The sequence below is a fragment of the Anopheles gambiae genome, chromosome 2 (genome assembly GCF_943734735.2).
Source record: "Anopheles gambiae chromosome 2, idAnoGambNW_F1_1, whole genome shotgun sequence".
NCBI lineage: Eukaryota > Metazoa > Arthropoda > Insecta > Diptera > Culicidae > Anopheles > Anopheles gambiae.
This window is the reverse complement of record NC_064601.1, coordinates 97,603,363-97,623,153: the sequence shown is the minus strand read 5'-3', so window position 1 is coordinate 97,623,153 and position 19,791 is coordinate 97,603,363. Positions and strand designations below refer to the sequence as shown.

At 41.9% G+C, this 19,791-nt stretch overlaps 1 protein-coding gene across 30 annotated transcripts in view; it reads left to right on the top strand.

The window, feature by feature from the left end:
* LOC1276916 (PDZ and LIM domain protein 3) overlaps positions 1 to 19,791 on the top strand; it is a 33,907-nt gene that overhangs the window by 9,047 nt on the left and 5,069 nt on the right. For 13 of the 30 annotated variants that reach the window (XM_001688784.2, XM_061663420.1, XM_061663416.1 and 10 more), the window contains 4 exons: positions 7,612 to 7,937; positions 8,008 to 8,194; positions 18,441 to 18,590; positions 19,350 to 19,406. In XM_001688784.2, the coding sequence (XP_001688836.2) occupies positions 7,612 to 7,937; positions 8,008 to 8,194; positions 18,441 to 18,590; positions 19,350 to 19,406 (720 nt within the window). The remainder of the gene's footprint in view (positions 1 to 7,611; positions 7,938 to 8,007; positions 8,195 to 18,440; positions 18,591 to 19,349; positions 19,407 to 19,791) is intronic. The other 17 variants (XM_061663432.1, XM_061663431.1, XM_061663427.1 and 14 more) reach the window with 2 other exon arrangements.

The window sequence follows — 19,791 nt, the reverse complement described above, 5'->3', positions numbered from 1 at the left end:
ATGGAAAAAGGATAAATGCATCTTGCAGACGGCCGGGGCGCTATAATAATGTCGCTGCACTCGGCAATGCCGACGAATGTGGTTACGAAAGGTCAGCTCAAGGGGCAAGTACGTAGTCGTAGTCGTGGATAAACAGTCTGCTTTATTACATTCGCGAACGGTTTAACGATCCGTTCATGCCCTGTTAATGTATTGGAACAACGAAAAGATTGTTATTTACTTTTACAGCGATGTATTGTTTTCATTCGTTGACGTTGGTTTGAGCGAATCAAATCATTTGATACAATGTAAGCGAGAGACAATAAATATGTTTGATTTATTGTAGCACAGAAGTTTTAACGCTTTATTGTTGTACAGAAGTCGTGTGCAGTTTACTCACATTGAACTGAGTTGTGAGACGGTTGGACATTTTTATCTCTTCATGTGGATGATTCCACGAACAGCGCTCAATTTGCTTTAAGTGCTCAGCTTGTTGTTCTTTTGAATATGTATGTCAAGCTCAGGTTACTACAAAACAAGCATTATTCTTAATTCATAAAGGATCTTTTACACATAAGAGTTGTAAAAATATGATGCATCTTAGGACAAGCAATTCATATCTTGTTTGTTTCGTTGGAGGAATTCATTAACTCATCATGTTGGAGGAATTCATTAAAAAAGCATGATTTTACATTGCCATTTTCGCTTATTCTCGTCCACGCTGGAACTAAATAGAAAGGGAAAAATGTTGCTCTCTCGTTTATGTTGTCTAATATCATCCTTGTGGAGAAATCTACTCTCATTCTTGGAAGAAACGATTATTTAACTAAATAGAAGTGTTTAGTCCAGTGTTGAGTATCATGGATACCTTTAATGCCAACAAATACCTGATAAAATAACATAAATTCAGATTTGTTTTAACATAAAACAGTGAAAAGATATTTGATATATGGTTGAGCAAGTTTATTTATTCACAAACAAGTTGGATGGACTACAGATTGAGTGGCAAACATTGAACCGATTGTTCAATTAATAAAACAATAATAACAAACCATACTGGACTAAAACGAACTGGACTAACACTTAACTGGACAGTCACATAAGTCCTGCTCGACTCGAATTCCGAGTGTTTGAATTTACACTTCTGATAGAATGATTGATATTTTATTATTGTATGGATTATTGTATATTATTGTAGCAATATTTAACGAAGAAACTGCTTTAATCATTATATTTTGAGCTGAACTACGAAAGTGTTTTATTGTATGGTGTCCTATACCTGTTACAAAACATGAAGCGTCTCCATCGAACGCGTTTGAACGCGATACCATTGCGTTCGTATGTATCCCTCTCTCGCTCTCTCCCAAGCTCTCCCTCTGTGAGCAACGACCTTTTTCGCATCCCACACGGTTCGCTTCCGCCGACGCAACGGCGCGCGAGGAAATGGCCGTGACGCATAGCAGCTCAGTCGAGCGCATTCTTGGCAGCGTGTTTGGTAGCAAGATTGCTCTATCACTCGCAACGACCCACCGATGCCACGCATGGGCGTGTATCACTTCCGACCACTTACTTCCGAGCCGGGCAGTGGTCCGAGCTTACCAATGCATCTGCAGCCGATGCACATTCTGTGCCAACAAACACATTTAAAAACAACACTGACAACAAAGTTCGCTACCGTTCACTGAACCGACGATGCGCGCGGCATTTTGTTTCGCTTATTTATTCGCAACCCTGATCGAACGCTGGCCTCCCGACCATCAACGCTAGCTCGGTAAGCTGACAAATGATGCGTCAATGTGAAACAAATTATTTCCACTCGCTTCTTTCGGAAGCGTGTTCGGTTTTTTGTTTTCATCTTCTAACGAGCCAGATGATAAATGATTATTTATTAGCTCACTTTAAGGCTGCAAATGAGCAAACACATTTTTGCTATTTATTTTCATTTATAAAGCAGCTAAAGAAATCAACAAAATTAATGCATGTAAAAGAACTTTTTTTACAAAATTGTTCCTTCAGCAAGGATCAATTCTGTAGCTCACCTCTACGATTAACCTTCACAGTTGTGCAGTCGGTTGCAAAGAAGCGCAATGTCGCGTAATGCTTTGCGCATAATATCCACGAATTGACTGCGCACTGGGGTTTTGCGTACGGTTCTACGGTCCTTGGGTTTTTTGCTTAAGCGATGCTTCATAACAACATGCCAACGCCGTCACAATCTGTTTAAATTTTATCGCCTCACTAATAACTAGGTTAGCCAATTAAAATTGACATGTGCGGGACTGCTACACGGGCTGGTTTGCCTGGTGCGGTGCCTGTCAGTTGGGTTGTGTGAAGGTTGTTTGAGAAAATTTGAAGTGATAAAAAGTAATTCACTTTTAAGTAGGACATGATTCTTTCAAAAATATAAAATTAGGCATTTTATTGAAGATTACTTCTAAGATCATTCTATAGTTTTGAGATAGATGTACAGTTGAACTTCTGTTGAGAGCACTTCCGTTGAGATTGCGGAGGTGTAAGTAGAATGTCACCTTTTTCAGCCAAAATCTAGACGAATCGTGAATATATTTGAATAAATTTCATGCTTTCATATGCTAAATAATTTATTTAATACGATTGTGGGCAGAAAATTTTCATATTTCTTTAAAGCGCTTTGAAAGTTTTAGCAAAAAAAAAACTACAAACAAACCATTTTACATTTAGTAATTATTGGAGCGAATTGTACTGATTTGACTCATAAACTGTCAAATTTCCAAAGAAAACTGAGTAACAAATTCTATTAAAGTGTGCTCTTTTCATCACTTGAAATTGTAATATTGATATAAAATTATGTATCATTGTTAGAAACTAACAAAGAAACCGAATTTTTTAGGCTTAGGCGTGGTGCCAAAAAATTAGTTTTTATTTTATGCGTTTTGTGGCTTGTTGTCTCGGCGAGTTCGTTTTACTGAAAAGGGGCCGAAACTGCCGTTCGTTCCCTATTTAAACTATTTTTGTCCTATCCGCGATGCGCTTGGCTGACAGTTCGGCGGAACCCTACAACGGTTACAACAATCATATACATTGAGATCATAATACATTGAGCAGTACAGGGTTTTCCAAGTCAGTTTCGCATTTCAACAGCTGTCAAATGATTTATTTGCTTGCAAATGAAATTTCAGTTTTAACACATGGTTTTCAACACATAACAAAGAGCTGGTAAACGCAATCCAGCTTGAGACGTGTGGAAAATCATGCTGTAGATTGTAAAAATTATTTTGATGGAAATGAAATGTCAGATCGATGTGGAATTAAGTACATTAAGTATGCGGTGAATAACAATGTTTACTTTCAAAACTGACTTGGAAAAGCATGTATATTTGTTTGTAAATATCTTATTCTATATGATTTTTTATTACTGGAGTTGACAAAAGTTCTTCAGTACCTTAAAACTTGCTGCTCGTAATGTAACTTAACATGATTATTATTATTATTATTATCTAAAGTGGTAAAACGCATCGTTTGAGAGTTATCAAATTAAAATAAAAGTGATAATAGCGATAGTAAGGTAAATGAGGTAGCATCGCCTCAAAATGATTGATATTAAAGCTTGTTGTCACGAGTGTAACTAAAAAGTGATCATCGAAAAAAATCATCGATAAATGGTTTCTTTTTTGTGTACATGTACTTTAAAATCTGTCTGCTTCAAAGTGTAGTTTATTTGATTTGAAAGCATTTTTTTTCATAAAACTCTCTCGGCCCTCCGTATATTCTAACACCCAGATCGCAAGACTAAACCAAATATCGTTAAATGAAAATGCTTACGATCACCTTGTCGTAAAAAATGTCACCATAAACCCACAGCCATACTCGCCTAAACATACCCGCCCACACACACACACACACCCACTGGAATAGCGATTCAATTCCCTTATCTAATTTTCTCTCAGTGCTAATTTATGCATAAGGAAAACTTTATCCTTTCCCGCCAGAATCCTTTTTACGTTTTATTTCGATGAAGATAGTGAACTTGTTTGCCCTCCGAACCGTTTCCGAACTTAAGCACCGTAAACTCTTGCTAAGAAAACTTACCCCCCCCCCCCCCTGCCCATCACTTATTTCCTCATCTGTACTCTGCTCATTTCTTCCAAAAGCCATAGCGTATCTCAAGCACGTTTGCTCAAGATGGCCGTGCATGCAGCATTTGCCATTTGTATTATAATTTATGTTCAAAGTATTTTCTCCATCCATTTTCCCGCCATTGAATGCTGGCTCGGCAAGTGTACTTTTAGTGTGTAGGAGAGTCAAAACCACACACACACACACAGACATCCGGACCGACTTTCTGTCGCTGCAGAAAAAAGATAAGAGTTTGGGAAAAGAAAATTACAAAAGCGTTCCTTTGCTCCGCAAAACAGGTTCCCTCGCCCCCCTCGTACAGTGGAATGCTTGCTCAAACCACTGCGCAAAAACGGAGGCGCAAAAGAAAAGGACGACTTCTTTTCTTTTGCTTTATCGGGTACCGGAGAAGAAAACTTTGTCGTCATCGTCGTCGTCGGTGTCGTTTGCCGGCTTTTCTTTTATGGTGATACAAAACCGAAACCCAGCGCCGTGCTACTGCACAGTCTGCGCCGCAAAGTGCGGGTCGTAGCCATTTTTAATTAATGCGAAAATCTAAATTAGATTTTCATTTATATTAAATTTCTAGATAATTTATTATTTTAATCTTGCGAAACGGGGGGCCTGAACGACCCGGCGAGGAAAAAAGGGTCTGTTTGTAGCGTGTAAAGAAAACGGTGCTCGGAGTGGATGTGTGTGTGTGTGAGACAGGGTGGTTTTCTTTAAGTAAGAACACCAAAGACGGCCCATTCAATCACAGATCCTCTTATCGCTTTTTCCTTTGCCGTTTTGCAGTGTCGTTTGAAGGGACAGGCCATACGGGTCATGCTTTCAATGTCGAAGTGAAGTTAGCAATACTGATGGCACAACCCTTCAATAAGCCACCCACCTTCAGCTTACACTGAAATCGGTTGAAGTTGTTTAAATATTTACCCATCAGAAAGGAAAGTACTCGCAATATGCGTAAAAGTTTAGCAATTTTTCGCAAATGACAGTCCCCATCCCAGTGCTTACTGAACTTCGACATCGTATTACCAACTTAAAACAGGCGGCCGGAAACACTCCTCTCTCTTTCTCTGTGCTGTGCCATTGTCATTAAAACCCCACCGGGCAGAGCAAGGTCGTTACAGCTAATTTTGTCCAATACAATCCATAAAACGGCAACCACTGTTACGCAAACGACCGACCGAAAACAAACTCTTGTAAGATGCTGAGATTTTTCCTTTTTCCCTCCGATACCACGTACCACGATACCACGGAGCCACACCCAATTTTTCCTCGTGTCCCCGGTGTAGCGTCCGTGTGCCTTGCGCCGCCTTGGCTTGGCTTTTATGCTCCGAAACTCGGCTGGTATGGGACGGGACACACATTCATTAGCATTACAGCGTGTGGAGTCATTCAGCGACGCTCGCAAACATATTTACAAAAGTGAACGGGTAGGTTCGCCCTGTCCCGAAACGTCCCGGGTTTGGTATGAAAAGGGGACGAAACAAACCAATCCCCGATGAATCCCAGGATGAAATGCCCGTATTTAGGTAGGGGGTTGGGTTTGAAGAACTCAACAACAACCAAACCATCTCGTATCGGGCTGGGTTGCGTTTTTGCCGACGCATAGGCAAAACTTTTATTCTTATACAGGACGGCGGCATCCTGTGGCGGAAAAGGAAAAATCTTTGTCGATGTCTTTCAGCTTTATCTCAATTTTGCACCCAAAGTCTCGGGCAAAAGATGTTATCTATTATTGGTTTACTACCAGGCCCGTGCCAGAGTTCATAAAAAGCTTGTTTTTATACCTAAGCTGACGAAGGTAAATCCCCATCGGATCGGAAAGCGGTGTATAGAAACCGGTGCTGATGGATGTGTAAGATGTTCCGAGTCGTTGCAAAGTAAAACGGTAATGAAAGACGATTTCTAGATGGATAGAATGTAAAGACTATTTGCATCACAAGCAAATGGAAGCATTATCAACACAAGGTTTAATTAAAAGTGACGGCACTCGGCTTCACAAAATGGGACAGGTGTAGCAGCAAATGATTAGACGTAATGTTTTCTTTGATAAGTTGGAATTTTATCCTTTTATCATCACAACAATAACACAAAAGGGCGCATACAATGAAGACAGAATCTATCTATACAGAGTATCTTTTGCTTTATTTTGGGATTTGAAACTATTAGACTATAAAGTTTACTCGATATGAAGAGTTTTATATATTACTATTATATTATTACAATTATATTATTACTATTATATTTCTTTTAATATTATTTGAGTCAAATTCAATCGTTTTTCTTCTTTTGCAAAGAAATATTGCATTACGTTATTATCAAAACTTTGATTTCAATCTTTTGAAATTACAACCCAAATAAATCATTTAATCAAATTAACTTTACATTCAACATAAAAAAAATATAAAATCCGTGTCTAATTTGTCAATACTAAACAGGTACATATTCTCTTCTATTCGAATCATCATATTAAAATATGAAATTCATTACCTAAAAATATGCTGTTTAATTTACTTATCTTCAGTTCCATATAGTCCTTAGTTAACAATATTGGCTTATTTAATAATCATTTCAATTATAAATCAAGACAAGTTGCTTTATAGATTTTGGATGTGCTATTTCTATTCATAGTCTTTCTATTTCTTGAATCTTCGTCATTTTTGAGGGTAATAGCGAGGATGATTGATAATCTTTGTCCTTATCAACGTTACTTTATCATGATTTTTTTTTCCTTTCTTAACAAAACACTCAGATAAAAATCGGGTTTCTTATTGTTTTCAAACATATTATTTGGAAACCTTTCACATCATAGTTGTGCTTCTGCTATATTTTACGGTTATTTTAACTCTATGTTTGCTGTCACATGAATGATATTTGAGACAAAATTTGATTAATTTGTCTCATACACTTACCATCAAAGATTCCTGAGCAAATATAGATACAAAACTTAAAAAACAATCACCAAACGAGTGGAACTAAAACTTTTTGGGCCAAATTAGTAATAAACTCAAAATTACGCCAAACACTCCGAACAACATTTAATTACCACCAAGGGTGAAATCTGGCAAACTAATTTCAAGCAATAGAATGTCCATTTATACCACCCAGAAAACAACCGGTACATTTTCTCACGATTATCTACCCAAAACTATGCTTTCATTCGTCGCAAACTAGCTTGACCACTCGTTGTTACGGGAAGGGCCCACAAAACGGGACGATTCGGGATCGGAAGTGTTTCATAAAATCCTGTTATCGTATCCAGTTTGTCCAGCCGTCCGCAACCACCCTGCCTCAATGGGTCATTCTCAAATTGAAATAATCTTATCGGGGCCTAACATTTGCCACTGAACGATCGAAGATTTCGGGAAGTGTTGGCAAATGGTAATGTCCGGTTTTCGTGGGAAAAAGGACAACATCTTCGAGCAAAGTCGTCCTCAGGAGACGTGTGTGTTCTTGGAGGGGACAACAAGGCTGAAATCTAACCCTCTTCTGTCTTTTCTTTCATACCCTTGCCCATCCGCGCACCACCAGGTACAGGACCACAGCCCTGCCCAGCCGGAGCTGCTCCGCGGTGATGTGATTACCAAAATCGACCAGTACGACGCGCGCGACCTTATGCACATCGATGCGCAGAACCTGTTCCGTAACGCCGGCAACCAGATCAAGGTGACGGTGCGCCGCGACGACAAGGTGGCCCTGCACCAGAGTGCCCATCCGATCAATGGCAATCCGGTCGCACCGCTGTCGCCGGCCAACTTTGCCCAGCCCTACCAGCCGTACGCTGAGCCGGGACAGCCGGCCAAGCCGCAGCTACATCAGAATTTTCCACCACCGGATCCCACACAGCTGTTGCCGAGGTAAGGAAGTCAATTCGATAAGGAAAGCTGACGAAGATCCGAATATTAACTTGTCCTCTCTTCTCGGTAGCACGGCAACCTCGCTGCCACATGGACCGCAGTCGTATGCGGCCGCCCTGGAGCGCCCGGTCGAAACGCTGCCGCACACCGTCTTTCCCGGCGTGGACGGCACTGGAGCATACCATCTGCCGAAGCAGCCCTACCCACCGCCGGCCCCGACCAGCCTGAACGATGCCAACGAAGCGATCACTAATCAGGTAAGAGTCACTGTCACTCTCATCGGGAGGTTTCGTTTTAAGTGCTTTCTCACTTTAAAAAAATGGACATAATACATAATACAAATACATGTTCCATACTTTCGCTTCGCTTGCTGATGGACTACACCAAACGTTACTGTGGCTGTGGTACAAAACCGAGTTCAACGGAAATTACTTCATATTGGTTTGGAGCTAGTAATAACATTTGCATTCAATAAGTAATAGCTGTGTATAAAACTAAGGATATTTCAATTTAAATGGCTACTTAGTACTTTTAGTATTTAGTACAATATATTCTACTAAAAGTCAACAATAACAAATCACTCTTGTAAATTAAATTATTTCAACACTTAACATACCAAATGCATTTGTTTAATAATTCAGTTTCTAACGAGACGTTTATAGTATACAACTGAATATGTTCTTAAAACGTTTGGACATAGTCTAAGTTGTACTAATATTAAATTCCTCGTATTAAGAAGCACTTTAGTCGAGTTGTGCTTATTATCCCTAAATACTGTTTGATCTCTAAGTTCTTCGTTAAACAGCATCACGTAATATTGATTAAATTGCTGTTATAAGAAATAATATAAAAATGGTAAGATGAACAGCTTCTAAGACAGCTTCTCCTTAACATTTGTAATCACTATTATTTCCTTATTGTATTAAACTTTATTTTGATTTGATAGATTTACTAGATGTGACTGATATTATAAATTTAATACTCATAATGTGAATATCAACATGCAAAATACTAGTACAAATATTCCAATAATCAATTATCCATTACTTTATGCTACCAAAGTGTATATTAATAAGGTATAAGCAAATATTTTAGTACTACGTACATATTTTAGTACATAAATAAAATTTTAAGAGCAAAATAAGATCCACCTTACACATCGTGGGCCACTATCGATCGATCGTACGGCGAAAACTTTCCTTGGCATGTAACAAAGCTATTCCAGAAACAAGACCATCGACAAATGCCTTACACACACACGCAAACAGAACAACGAACAAACTCATCCTTACTATTATGGCGTTGCTGAAATGGCGCTGGAGAGGTACATGGAGTGAGTTTCGCGAATCTTTTGGAAAATTTTAAATTACTTTTCCACGCTTCACGACTCCCTCCCACTCGAAGCTCCTGGTTTCCCTCGGAAAAGACAAAACTTTGCCACTCGCAACGCCGTTTCGCATGGACGGCGTTGCCTGAAGTTTAAGTGCGCCCATCTTAATATAAACCCACGCCCCCCCCCCCCCCCCCCCCCCCCAACCCTTCGTGGCATCGTCATTTGCGCCCGGTTGTTTAGGGCTTTCGCGCCCGTTTCGCGCCCAGAAGAAGTGGTCTTACCCCTCCATCTCACTCTTTCTTTCCCGTGTACTCTTCCCGAAACCTGCCAAAACCGTACCGAACGGCTTCACTGCACAAGACAGGCAAGCGTCACCTAGCAACGTCTTCCCGGAGCTTGCTGCGGTAGCGAAACAGGTTGTTTCAGGCCCAGAGATTCCAGCTTTCCACTGCCTTTGGCTGCCTGGAGAGGATGCTTTCATGAATAAATTAAATTTTCTCCCGCCCGTGGCACGTACCACTACTACCATTGCTTCAGCGCGTCGAACAGGGGCAGGAACTACTGCTTGACGTATTTCGCTCCCCGCGTATGTACGTGTAGGGAAGAACGGTACTCGGCGCCTGTACATCTATACAACACTTGCAGCTCGCATCTTGCCGGGGTTGATAAAAGTGACAATCTGAAGATGAGTGCTCGGCAACGAACCCTCCCCGGCGCGGGATGCGAAGGGATGGGATGGGTTTACACCCCTTTCTGTCACGCATCATCTCAAGCAGAGCGACATCGCGAGATAGAACCCTAACCCATCTTTGCAGCTTCTTTTCCGAGCGGTTTTAAAAGGGTTGATCAGGGGTAAAATTGGAGAAAAGGGGCAAGGAAATGTGTGTGCCAACACACACACATATGCTTATGGCTCGTGCCACAACCTCGTGGAGTGTGCGCGCGTGCGTGTATGTAGCAACGGATTGTGTCAACCTGTGACACATTTACAGTCCCCTCGCGTTCTTTCGCGTCATCTTGTCGGCAAACAGACAATGCTGAGGAAGAAGAACCCTTCACAGCATCCCTTTTGCCCCTTTCATCCGCCAGGCTGATGTTTTCCTTCGCTAATAAGCGCAGGGAGTTGATGGAAAATGGCGCTCACGTAGATGCACGTGAGTTTTTAAGACGCTGTGGTTGCGGGCAAAGAAAACTCCACCCAGTAGCGAACTACTTCTTATCGCACCAGCACTTCATTTAACAATGCAACTTCTTTAACAAGCTAGCATTATGCAGCGTCTGCCAATGGAGTTAGCTAGTTTGGAGAGGAATTTTTCGTACTCGTTCAACTATTCGTATCGCGTGTAGCTGCAGGGAGGGTCCGGATATCCCCAAGATCGCCTCATGCTAATAAATTTTGCTTCCCATTCCAAACCCGCTGTGCAAACTTTCCGCGCTCGAGTATGCTCTTAAGCTCCGGCTCGCTGTATTTCATTAACCGGTGGATCACAGCCCGTTCTGGGAGCAGCGAGTCATATGCCGAACCGTCGGCAGCAAAACTAATTATTTTCACATACATTATTGCTATCGGAGTGAGCGTCAAATAAACGCCAAGTGCTGCTTAGCGATTTTCCGCCGGCACTAATCCTTATAGCAAAGCAAAGCACTTTACCGCACTACGCACAAAATACCCCACGGAAAGAGTTGCGGGATGATGCGGGCCTTGATTTACGGGAAGGACGAAGCGGACTTTCTGGAGCATTTCGTACCAAATTTACTTGCGGCAATGTTGGAAAAGTTAAAATTTATTAAATTTATCTCGTGTATTTTCGGCAAACGAGACGGATGCCAGCGGGCAAACGCTAACTATGCATTAAGGGCACAGTAGATGGTTTCCGCGACAACAGTGTTACTGTGGGGCAGAATGTTACTCGTCGGTAATAAGAAGGAAAATTGGATTTATGTATAAATTTATGGTATGCCTTCTATTGAATGGTTTTAACAATTGTTTTAAACCTCTAAAGTCTCTAAACTATTCCAAACAAGCATGTTGTATTGCGTTGTTTTGATCCAAAGCATGTAATACAAGCACAAAATTTTATTGGTCTGTTTGTTGTTTAAAATATCTAGCATCTTTGAACGATGTTCAATGTTCAATCAGACCTACTTGGAGTGTAACGGGATATCATGCCCGCATGCCAGTGCAAAGTTCGTTCATACTTATTGTACCCGACGGGCTAATAAATTCCCTCCTCTTCTACGTATGCTGGATTACAATAGCTCTTCTTATATACATTATACCACCGTACAGCTTACATCCTATTTCAGGCCTTAAGCTCTCTGATTTACTTTTTGATCTTAGACGCATTATAAATTGAGGCTTAGCACAGTATTAACAGCGTTAGTATACGTTACTTAGCACTGATTTATAAGAGGCACATAAATGCAAACTATTAATACAGTCTATTAGGAAAGAAGTTCAGCAATTCGTAAAGGATATAGCCTTTCCAATATCTATTATTATAATATTTTGACCTTTCTACTTGATTGGAGTAGAGTTTTAGCTACATATTTTACCATGTTAGTAATTGAGGGCCGGTCTCGTAGTACAGTCGTCAACTCGCACGACTTAACAACATGCCCGTCATGGGTTCAATCCCCAAACAGACCGTGCCGCCATACGTAGGATTGACTATCCTGCTATGGGGGGAATCAATTAGTCACTGAAAGCAAAGCCCACAAGTGGGTATAGGCAGGCCTTGACCGACATCGGTTGTTGAGCCAAAGAAGAAGAAGAAGAAGTAATTGATATTAGTAAAAGACAGTAAAAATTTTTTGAACAAAACATACTTTAACTACTGCTTTGTCTTGGTAACAAAACGATAAAATACAATTAAAAATGATCCCTATGATCTTCAGACAAACAAGTACAAATTTGTGAATCGATTTTCTATACATCTCTGTACCATTCATAAACCGGCTACCCTTTATTATAAATAAGCAGTTCCAAAATAAATGTTTAATGAATTTCTTTACATAACCATTTGTCGATTCGGTGTGTATGTATTTTTCCACCAATGCATAAGATCCTATTCGCGCTATTCCGCTTACAAGCTGTGGAAAAATTGTTCATGCCCGCACTCGTCCCGTAGTCAAGAGGAGATTATGGATTGCATACTTCCAGGCGTTTAACGGATTTGCAGGGGTGCTCGTATCGCTCGTATTCATGCAAACGCGTATTTTTACTTTGCGCTACACTTGTAATGCAACGTAGACTAACGCGTGCTCATTGAAGATCTCGCAGTACACCATAAACGAAAATAAATACGCGTATTTTTATGATTCTGCGAAAAACCCGAAAACAATGTTACGCAAAGCCATCCAAAATGATACGTCATTACCAAAACCACGTCGTTGATAAGAATCAAAAGCATACTAGCATGCTACAAAACTCGTCAACAAATGTGTTGTTTGTGACGCGTAAAGACACGAAAACAAACATCAATAGCAACAAAGAAAACCCACAAACAAAAACAAAACTTAATCAAATGTATATGCTCACGCGAAGGGTCATCACCATCTATTTGTGTATGACCTTGAGCCAGCGATCCGTCACACCCAAGGCCTGCCCGCAAACCATACACGAGTTCGATGTGAAACTGATAGTGAAACTATCGTGCGGGCATCCTCGGGCCACAAACAAACCGTGCCCATGCTTACCGAGACCCAAAGGAAAACCTTGGCAGCTTTTCCTATCGAACCCCAACAGTGGCACAAGTCCAAGGCACATGCAGAGAGAGAGAGAGAGAGAGAGAGAGCGATAAGGGGGGAAGTATTCGGTCCGAAGGTATGGTCTGCTTCAAGGGCAGCACGTTCAACATGTGGTACAGCCGGATACTTTTCTCCCTCCGCTATCCGGTTTGATAGCCGTCTCCCGTGGCGCTACGGACGCTCGGGAAAACAAGTTCCGAACAAGTGTGAGTAAAGGAAAACATTGACTCCCTCGCTTCGCCAGCATCATGCTGGTCAGCTCCTGTTCATCACGCTGCCCAGTATCAAGTTCAACTTTCAACACTAACCTTACCCTTTGCCGACACCGAGCGACCAGTGTTTGCCGTTGTCGGGGTCGGAAGGGATGACTGACTGCGACTGCGAGCAAGAGACCACACCGCTCCAATCACCTGTGGAGCAGCAGCAGCAGCAGGGAGAGTGTACCCAAACGCTAGACGTATCATCACCAACACTGTCTGTCCCCACCGCTCCTAGTCGCGACACATTCGGCACAATCAACCCATCTCTCCTTTCGTTCCTTTCCTCTCGACCGGCTTGGCAAGTGGTCGTCGACGTGCTAAAGGATGATAATTTTAGCCAGTTTCGATGTATGACTTTTCCCGTTGCCCCCTTGCACTGCCCACAAAAATCGCACCGTACCATTGAGTTCCCTCCTGTCACGGTCGCTAAAAATATCTTCTCGACCATTCGGAATAAATGAGGTCACGCGAAATGTCCTCGTCCTCGGACACAAACGGCTGGCCGTAAGGTGAACGCGTGCTGCCCGTATGAAAATTGTTTTCTGTTTTTCTATTTGTAACGCGGGGCGCGTAACGCTACACACCAACAGGAGTGGTAATTAAATTGAGTTTTCTTTGTTTTGGGATTATTATTTCCCACCCAAGAACGTTGAATGTAATAATTGGGCGGAGGGTAAAAATGGCGACAACTTGTCAGAGTTTCAACCACACTGGATTGGAAAAAATGTTCCAGAAAATGAAACACAAATTTTACTCTTTCTCCTTGGCACCGATCCAGATACGGTTGGACGGAGTGGTGAATAAGTAAAGAGGTTTTTTTGTCGTGCTCTAGCCAGCTGTTTTGGGGGCGGTCTCGTTGCTTTCATCTCGTGTGTGATTAATAAATGTAGTAATTTAAAGGTTTTATAACTGGCCAAATGGAAGCTGCGGTGAGACGAATAATGCAATAATGGGTTTGATTAATATTGTTTACATGAAATTGTGCCCTCAAAAGTCCGCAATGTAATTTATGGAAGACGTATGAAAGAAAAAAATCCTCAACCTCAAGAAACCTCAAGAAAAAATCATCTTTGGAAAGTATCTATAGAGTGTATAAATCTCAAATTTAACAATTACTGGATACAATCAAAAGATGAATCCACTGAAAGCTTACCAAACAGTAAAGAATGTCATATAATTACTGATTATTCATTTATTATTTGATCTAGCCATGACTGCTGGCACAAAAATTCTCGCGAATATTAAATTATTTATAACCCCCTTGACTCCGTGGAACGACCGAACTAATCCCCTTCAGTTTTTGGAAAGCCTCCAAACACATTTGATGGCAAATGAGTTTGTTTGTGGTGGAAAACCTTGGGCCGAAAACAAACTCTCAAACTCAAGTCGCCTGGATCAAAACACCATTTCTGTGGAATAATTACTTTTACTTTCAAAACATCACATTCCATTCGAAGAATGGAACTTATTAACCATTTCTAAAAATTGTATTGAAAGATTTTTCTATTAAATAAAATCATTTGAAAAACGTCTAAACTCTGAAGCACGTAAACCCTTCCCCAGCATAACAGATCGCCAATACACCGGGACAACTCGATCATCAAGTCATTATGCAACCTGCGTTCTTCCTACACTCTCCAACACGATTACAATGTAAAGGGAAACCTGTACCTACTGTACCTTATTGCTTTCCGCTTCACCCGGCCGATAGTCAAAATAAACAACACTCCATACAGCAAGCCCCCCAAAACATTGCAGGTTATGTACCGTTCCATATGAACTCAGCCAACCACACACCGGGGCACGAGCGATCGAGATCAATCGATTAGACAAACGCCTAACCGCCGTGGAATGATGCTCCGAACCCATCGTCCCCAGAGCACAATACGTAAACAAACCTACCGGACCGGACCCGTACCTTGTGCTGGGGCGAGCCAGTGAGTTGGCGCGCATTTTCCGCGCCTGCGAACACATTAGATGCGTGATGTTTTTCTTTCTGCGTTTCGGATTTTGCGCCTCGCGAGTACGCTTTTCCCTGCCGCTCCCTCGAACCACGGTCCCCCAGCTACTCTGCTTTCGCTCCTATCCCCTCCAAACGGCTTTTCATGCGGGCCGGAGATCGCCGATCATTCACCGGACGTCACAGCCTAAGACACGTCCCACACACCCACACGGCTGCGCGTCCTGCGATCCTTGAGCCGAAGGGAAAATCCTAGCAGTGGGAAAGAAAACGCAAACGCAATTGTACTCTCTTTCTCTCCTTTTCACTCTGTTATACTCTCTCTCCTGCCCTGCACGATCGATCAGAGTAGGCCAGAAGGTCGAACGTTTTCCATTTGGAATCGACTCGAACTCAAAGACGGTCAGTTGCGCTCGGGAATCGTACAACGACGGATCAGATCTTGCCCTGCCTTGCTTGCCTTAGCGAACCTTTCATAGCCTAGTGCCTGTTCCAGCTCTACTTTCTGAGCTTAGTTAAGTGTTAAGTGTTTTGAAGCGAGTAGAACAGTTTTGCTTTAGTGTGCTTGCTTGCGTGCAGTAAAAAATGGCCGCCGCCTATCAGTATCGTGGTTCGCCCGCGTTCATTCATTTCGCGCATCGAAATGAAAACTACGACGAGGCACAAATCGACTACCAAGTAAGCGGATCGTGTTTAAGTGTACTTGTGGGCTTGTGGGATTATTCGGTGATTTAATATACTCCAGAAAGGGACCAGTGCTGAGTGACATCTCATTCCAACAAGCGAGAGTGTGATTATTGGAGAAACAAACAACCATTAAATGTGACGCGATCGTACGACCTCATTAGCTGAGCTGTGAAAAAAATCTTCCCAATGAACGCGTAGATAAGACCACCGAACTTTAGTGCGATTAGTAGCTTGCTGATTGATTTGGCTGAAGCCCTCAAGGTTAATGCTGACGCACGTCCTTCTGAGACATCCAGCCGTTCAAGAGCGATCGAAAGCTGTGTGTGATCGTAAATTTAGTACTTGTCGGCATGGTTCATTCGAGCGCTACCTACAACACACTGTGGATAGCATAAGATGTAGATAAAATAAGAATCCAATACATCAGTTTCGTTCAGTTTCGATCGTTCACGGCCACCGAGCCACTTGTGTAATCTGGTGCCAATTTATCATACCTTCTAGAAAGTTTCTGCCATCGTGAAATTTCTTTCCAAATTATTGCTCTATGTCTGTGTTTGTCTCCTCTGTCCACCTCCAACAACGAAGTTTTGCATTACGAGCAAGCTGACGATAAATCACTGTGGCTGTGAGTGACATAAGAAGGCAAAAAAAAAACCCCTGCCCGAACCAATGCTTCAACGATTTCTACATTTTGTGCGGATGTTTGCATACTGTATACACCATCCTGCCTCCATCTTACTTTGCCTCACGTTCCCTTTTCCCCCCGGAACGCGGGAGCGTTTCAGTGGTTTCATGTTCTAAAAATATAAGAAAACCCTACCGTTTGCCCTCCAGCATCGAATGCCGCGCATTGTCGATGACCGGTTTGGCCATTTGGCAGACCGTTTCGGTGTGGAAATTGCTAGATTTTTCCCTCCTCTTTATCGCTCGTTACACGGCGATGGTTTGCCTTTCATCGCTCACTAGGCCCCACCGGCTAGGCTGATGAGTGCTGGAGTGAAAGGAGAAAACACGACCGTTGGCCATTTGGAGGGCAAAGCGGACTTACGTAGCGAGGGATGAACTTGTTGAAGTATTATATAATCTTCGCTCAAATGTGCATGCATGGCAAGTAGATACAAAAGTTTGTGATTTTAGGCACTTCCCAGGAAAGAATATGACATAAAAATGACAAGAAATGTAACGTAGTCCAACACAAAAACTCTTCAAAACTCTTCAATATTTATGTGTTTCGATACAGACATTTCTAACAACAAACGCAGTGAAGATAATGGATCTACTGAATACTTTCAGTTTTTTCTGATCTTCTGACTTCAGCTGTCATATATTTATACATTTTCGTCACTTGCAATGATACGTCATGTAAACAATGAGCAAACATATCATAAATTATAACGCTGACTTATGTTGAGACCCTGTGCGTGTTCGTCCCCCGCGCCTAACGGGTGACATTGACATAGATTTTTCGAGAAATCTAAAGTCCTGCTCGAGGTCGAGAAGCGTCCCGTCCTGTTGCTAGCGTGGCATGGCATGGACACGCGACATAAAGTACAGAAACACATCGCTAAAAATACATTTCATTCACTTACTTTAAGGGCAAAACCTTCAAACCGCTTAGCACGAAAAAGCCACCCAGTGGGTGTGGGTTTTGTTGGCTTTTGCCACGAGTTTACCACGCTTGTTTGTGTGTGTGCGAGTTTTGTACCCTTTTAATGGTAATTTGTCTACACACCGCAACTACTGGGGCTGTTTATTTGTTGGCACCAGCATGAAGGTCCGAGTTTTTTTTTACAGTACCGCTTTTCTTTTCCACGCTACTTGTTTACTAATGCACAACTTTCCCTTTTGCTCCACCGCTGCTGGTCCCGATGGTTACGAGAATTGCGGGAGAATTTGTTTGGCTTACCAAATTCTTGTACAGGAACGTACCAACACGGCAACAATCGGACCTCTACACGAGCGTGACTCGTGGCAACGGGCCATGTGGAAACCATTACACAGCAAATTGACCGTTACCGACCGAGAACGGGAAGAAAAAAAATGGATTATTTCTTCTTGGCGGTTTAAAGGTGTTTCTCTATGAAAATGTTATTCAACCGTTAAGGTGTTCAGCTGTGCACGCTTCAGTGGTACAGTGAATTTGGCAGTGGAGATCATTTTCGACCAGGCGTCTCCATGGCAACCAAGGAATGATCAAAGAATAATTATTTCTAAGAGCAAAGCTCCTGAATTGTGTATCTTATTTCGATTGAAATTAAATGGTGTTTTTTCGGGGTAGCAATGTAATTTCAAAGAATGCTAACGATCATAAATAAAGCATGGAAAAAGTGTGCTACATATTTTGTGAAGCATCTAATTTAAAAGTAAAATTACACACATTCCCAAAACATTCTTCCATTCCTCGAATGAATAACTGTTTTTGTTTTTTGTTGTGTTTGCTAAACTTTGTGTGTATTTTTTCTCTCTCTCTCTTTCCCTCTCTTCTCTTTCCATTTTCCCCTATTCAATTCCAGCCGTACCGTACCACGCCACTCGTCCTGCCCGGTGCGAAAGTACCGAAGAAGGATACGCTCCCGACAGAGTCGTACCTCAGACACCACCCGAACCCGGCCATGCGCGCCCCACCAGCACACGACTACACAGACTCACTGATGAAACAGAAGGTACAGCAGTACTGGCGTTAGTCGGGGGAGACCAGCGGCGACCCTCGGGACCTCGGCTTCCCGATGTACCACCATTGTTATACAATTACTCACCATTACCCTTGCATATACAAAACTATTCTCCCAGTCCACTTTGGGAATGGCATAATCAAAACAACAACAACCAAAAACACGCACAATATGTTACCTATAAATGGCTTTATCCCTTCAAAAATTCCCCCCCTTTACCCACACGCACACAAAAACAAACATAGATAGTTGTCGGATTGTCCTTGCTGTTTTGTTTTTGTTTTTCTAGGAACTCCCGAAATAAAGTAGCGTTCAGCGAGTGTTTTATGAATGTTTTGTCACCACAAAAAAACAATCCCTTGCTCTCCCTGTACACACCATCACGTTTGCAAGATCGCGAACAAACTCTGCGTGTCTTACTCTTTATGATATTTCGTTTCTTCTCTCTTTCCGTCATGTCGTTCATTTCGTATTCTTTGTCATCCTTATTCGTCGTTTGCCATAACGCAAATCCCCCGCACCTCCATTACCACCCGGTCGTCTTGTTCGTCTTTCGACCAACCGATTGCGCCCCTGTTCAATGCAACAAATAAAACCTTATTCTTTGATTCTTGTTAAATGCGTACCACGGTGTACTCGATCAACAAATAAAATACCCCTGCGTACAAAAACAACCGATTATCATCATCATCATCATCACCATCATCACCATGATCATGCCATCGAACGAACATGTGCATACATATGCAGCTCGCTGAAACTGTGATTCATCGAGTGATTGGCGAAGAGCCACCGAGCGGTCCGAAGGTGCTTGTCTACTTTTGTTCTCTACTTTCCCTTTTTTCTCGCTTCCATGATCCTGTTGCGCGTGTGTGTGTGTGTTTGAGTGCGTTTGTGAGTGCTGTATTGGATCTCTTTTACTTCTAAATTTTGCTTATACTTTTGCAAAAGCTTTTTTGAAACAGAGCTTCCACCATTGATGTTTCAACTTCTATTACTACATATCTTTCGGTACAAGATTCATATATGAATTCTTCTCAACCTGTGTTTTCTTTATCTCTCAATTTGTTTTGATTTTACCAAATTTTAAGTGTGTGTTTGTTTGTTTTCTTTTTTTCCATACTTTCTGTTTTTATGTTTTCATTCTTCTGTTGATTTATGTTTACTTTATTTACCATCTCCATCACCAACG